This window comes from Bison bison, unplaced genomic scaffold (genome assembly GCF_000754665.1).
Source record: "Bison bison bison isolate TAMUID 2011002044 unplaced genomic scaffold, Bison_UMD1.0 scf7180017864307, whole genome shotgun sequence".
Lineage (NCBI taxonomy): Eukaryota > Metazoa > Chordata > Mammalia > Artiodactyla > Bovidae > Bison > Bison bison.
The window spans coordinates 4,839,954-4,844,451 of NW_011494879.1; the positions used below are offsets into that span (position 1 = coordinate 4,839,954).

General features: G+C 39.0%; 1 protein-coding gene across 1 annotated transcript in view; it reads right to left on the reverse strand.

Moving 5' to 3' along the window:
• The window catches only part of KIDINS220 (kinase D-interacting substrate, 220kDa), a 93,273-nt gene that overhangs the window by 77,317 nt on the left and 11,458 nt on the right, over nucleotides 1–4,498 (reverse strand). The window contains 2 exon segments of the mRNA XM_010852041.1: nucleotides 357–455; nucleotides 1,617–1,715. Of these exon segments, the coding sequence (XP_010850343.1) occupies nucleotides 357–455; nucleotides 1,617–1,715 (198 nt within the window).

The window sequence follows — 4,498 nt, forward strand, 5'->3', positions numbered from 1 at the left end:
GGCCACCTGATGTGAAGAGCTGACTCACTGGAAAAGACCCTGATGCTGGGAAAGATTGAGGGCAGGAGGAGAAGGGGACGACAGAGGATGAGATGGCTGGCTGGCATCACCGACTCGATGGAAGTGAGTCTGAGTGAACTCCAGGAGTTGGTGATGGACAGGGAGGCTTGGCGTGTTGCAATTCATGGGGTCACAAAGAGTCGGACACGACTGAGCGACTGAACTGAACTGAGGGTCATTTCAATGCCCGACCCTAAAAACAACGTCACCTGACACACAAAAATACAAGACTTCACAAGTATCTATTACTGTTACCGAGACTGCAGCTGACTGACAACTGTAAAGCACATCCATACCATATCCCGGTGCTCCAAGCTGGCCCCGCACTTGAGCAGCTCGTCCACAACGTGCAGGTGCCCTTCTTTTGAGGCTGATATAAGCGCTGTCCAGTTATCCTTAAACATACAGACACAAATGTTATCATTTCAAAACAAACAATAACATTCCAAAGTCAGTTAAATTTGAATTTACATACCAGATGATCATACCAAATTGACATGATCTGACACACTCTAAGCTACTCTGAAATAACACTGAACCATAAGCTCAGTTAAGAATTTATCTAAAAAAAAAAAGAATTTCTCTCTCTACCTATTGACTATAATGATGTAGAAATGGCTTCACAACTCTTGTGCAGTCTTTTCACTGGACTTTTAATCACTGTGTTTTTTAAAAAGGAGAAAAAATGAGTATCAAAACCTCAAAGTTAATCTGTGTGGCTACAACCACTATTATAAATTGAAATTCAAGAGCCTATAATTAAATAAAAAAGCATATTTACAAACTATTAAACTAAAACCATCCCATGTGATGTGTTCAGAAACTATGTGATAAAGCCTTTATTTTTTAAAGGCTGCAATTATCCTATCCTTTTATTCACATGTACTGTCATTTAATTCAAATGATCTTTGAATTACAATTGTCAGTTTAGAATCATCAATTTGAATTATAAAGACAAACAGAAAAACAAATATGGCTATGTGACCCTGAAAAATAATTCCTCAGAAACAGAGAATTAAGCCTCTCGAATAGTGATTTATCCTTCACAAATGGTATCAGAAGGGACCACATCTTTCTGGCTTATCCTAGGTAATGATGTTTATAGTAAGAAGATACCATGATGGGGAGTTACTTAGCAGTATGACTCTTTACATGGATATCTTCTAGGCAGGCATTTAATTTTGAGTGTGTGTATATGTGTGCGTGCCTAATCACTCAGTCATGTCCGACTCCTTGCAACCCTATGGACTGTAGCCCACCTGGCTCCTCTGTCCGTGGGATTTTTCAGGCAAGAATACTGGAGTGGCTACATGTGCTCCTTATTCAGTGAGTGCTATCTGTACATAAAAAAATACACAAAGAGCTGAGACTGCTCAATGAAGGTAAAAATTTGTCTCCTATACTATCGTTTTTAAAAAATCGAGTTAGCATATTACTGAGTAATGCTGATACACAGCAGAAGTACAATCTGTAATCTATTACTTCTGAATCACTCCGTAAAACCAAGCAACAAAGTTAAAGAAAAGAAAAAGGCAAATGAGTAAATCAATATATACCAAATCTTCCAGATTACAATTAGCGCCATTCTTAATTAATTCTTTCACTATTTCCAGATTGCCTTGTTCAGCAGCTATCATCAACGGAGTCTGGCCACACTAGAGACAGAAGAGACACAGAGATCATTCAGGATGCTGCATGTTAATTAAAACACCAGTTAAATATACCACCCATACATTTCCATAATGTTAAGCTCTATTTACAGCACTTAATTTACAAACACCTCTGAATTCAACTTTTCCATTTACTAATAATATGAAAGTCGAAGAGAAAATGCTTTTTTTTTTCTTACAATAGCATTCGTAATCTGTTTTGGGCACTGCAATTTTATTCAAAATAAGCAACATGTATAATACTAGGCACTGAAAAGCAATTTCCACAATAATCTCAGAATATCTATGGCAACCAAATCCTCTAACAATACAGCTAGAATATGATACACAATGTGGTTTTGCTGTGTGTATAAGATGTTTTTGTCAGGACCAGAGGGAGAAAAGTAAAACAGTAAAAACAATACAGGTGCTGCAATATCGTGGAGTTTTTTGGAGCCTTCCCTTACAACCTTAACTCATTACACTAAAGTTCCTACTAGCTACAGCAGCGCTGTCCAGCCTGTCCCCAGAATGAGTCACGGCAGTTAAGACACGGGCTCCCGCAGCCCTTAGACTGCGGGGCAGGGCCTGGACAGCTGGATCCTGGGACAGGTTCACTCCAGCTGTCAGCTTCGTCTATCCCAAGTCCAGGATGCACACGATCATTTTCTGTACATGCCGTGACATCAAACAGACCAGACGCTCTGGGCTAATAGTGATAGTACTAAAGGTGCCAAAACATACCAAGGTATAAGGGAAAAAATTACACCAAAACCTAAGTTCCATTTGATAGATTAAGCACCTACTTACTGAATGTACATCAATGTGCAGGAAAACATCAGTAATTTTTTTAAAATGCTAATTTGACAATATCCCACTGCTTAAAATCCTTAATGGTTTCCTAGGCTCTTCTGGTTAAGAATCGAAGTCCTTACACAGCCTGCGGTCCATGAAAATCTACCTTGAAACCTATGCCAGGCCGTTTCCTCCTCACGTCTGCCCTCAAACTGTACGCAAGCTCTTTCGCACCTCTAGATCCCTCTACCACACCCAATTAACTATTTCCCACCTGGCATCTCTTGGGTCAAACACCAACCCAGCAGGGGAGCCTTGCTAACCCACTCTAATGTCGTGTACCATGCTAATCCTTGTTTGTACTTACACGTTTATTTGCATGATGAACAACTATTATTGTGTTTCCTCTAAAGGCCCTAAACTCCCCAAGGGTGGGAAGCATGTCTGTTTTGTTGAATACTGAAACTCCCCCATAAGGTGCAGTGACTGCCACACAGGTGTTCACATACTTGTAAATGAGTAAATGAGTGAGCAAAATACAGAAGAATTTACAAATCTACTAATGGCAACAGATGAACAAGCAAATAATCCTAGTAACAACACATGCTACTGTAAAAATACAAGTATAGAGAAACACAAAGACTGAGTTAAGGTACACAAGTAAATCAAGTTACATACAGACACTCATATAATGATGGATGCTAAATTACATGTGGTAGTCACATGTCATTCAACCAGAGTCACTACAGAATGAGATATTATGCATAAGTAGATTTTCCAGGTGAAAAGTTTATCCTTTAAATTTATATTTTATTATAACTTTATAACCGTTTTTTTTAAAGTAACATGCACATTGCTACTTGTTAAACAGATTAACTTAAACATTATGTTTATGATTCTGAGTCATAACTACAGACATCAATCATTATACCAGCCTTGCCTCTGTCAGCGCTAATGTCTCTGACTTCCTTTCTACAGCATGTTTCTGCCTTCTAATTAACTAGGATAAAAAAAATCCATTGGTATAATATATAAATTAAAGCCAACTAGGTGAATCTATGGCTCTAAGGATATAGAATGATCTCTGCTCGTTTCCAAGGCAAACCATTCAATATCACGGTAAATCAAGTCTATGCCCCGACCCGTAACACTGAAGAAGCTGAAGTTGAACAGTTCTATGAAGACCCACAAGACCTTTTAGAACTAACAACCAAAAAAGATATCCTTTTCATTAGAGGGGACTGGAATGTAAAAGTAGAAAGTCAAGAAACACCTGAAGTAACAGGTGTTTCTTGGCCTTGGAGTACAGAATGAAGCAGCGGAAAGGCTAGTAGTTTTGCCAACAGAATGCACTAGTCATAGCAAATACCTTCTACACATGGACATCACCAGATGGTCAACACCGAAATCAGATTGATTATATTCTTTGAAGCCAAAGATGGAGAAGCTCTATACAATCAACAAAAACAAGACCGGGAGCTGACTGTGGCTCAGATCATGAACTCCTTATTGCAAAATTCAGACTTAAATTGATGAAAGTAGAGAAAACCACTAGACCATTCAGGTATGACCTAAATCAAATCCCTTATGATTATACAGTAGAAGTGAGAAATAGATTTAAAGGACTAGATCTGATAGAGTGCCTGAGAACTACAGATGGAGGTTCATGACACTGTACAGGAGACAGGGATCAAGACCATCCCGAAGAAAAAGAAATGCAAAAAGGCAAAATGGCTGTCTGAGGAGACCATCATGAGAAATGCTGGGCTGGAAGAAGCACAAGCTGGAATCAAGACTGCCGGGAGAAATATCAATAACCTCAGATATCCAGATGACACCACCCTTATGGCAGAAAGTGAAGAGGAACTAAAAGCCTCTTGATGAAAGTGAAAGAGAAGAGTGAAAAAGTTGGCTTAAAGCTCAACATTCAGAAAACGAAGATCATGGCATCCAGTCCCACCACTTCATGGGAAATAGATGGGGAAACAGTGGAA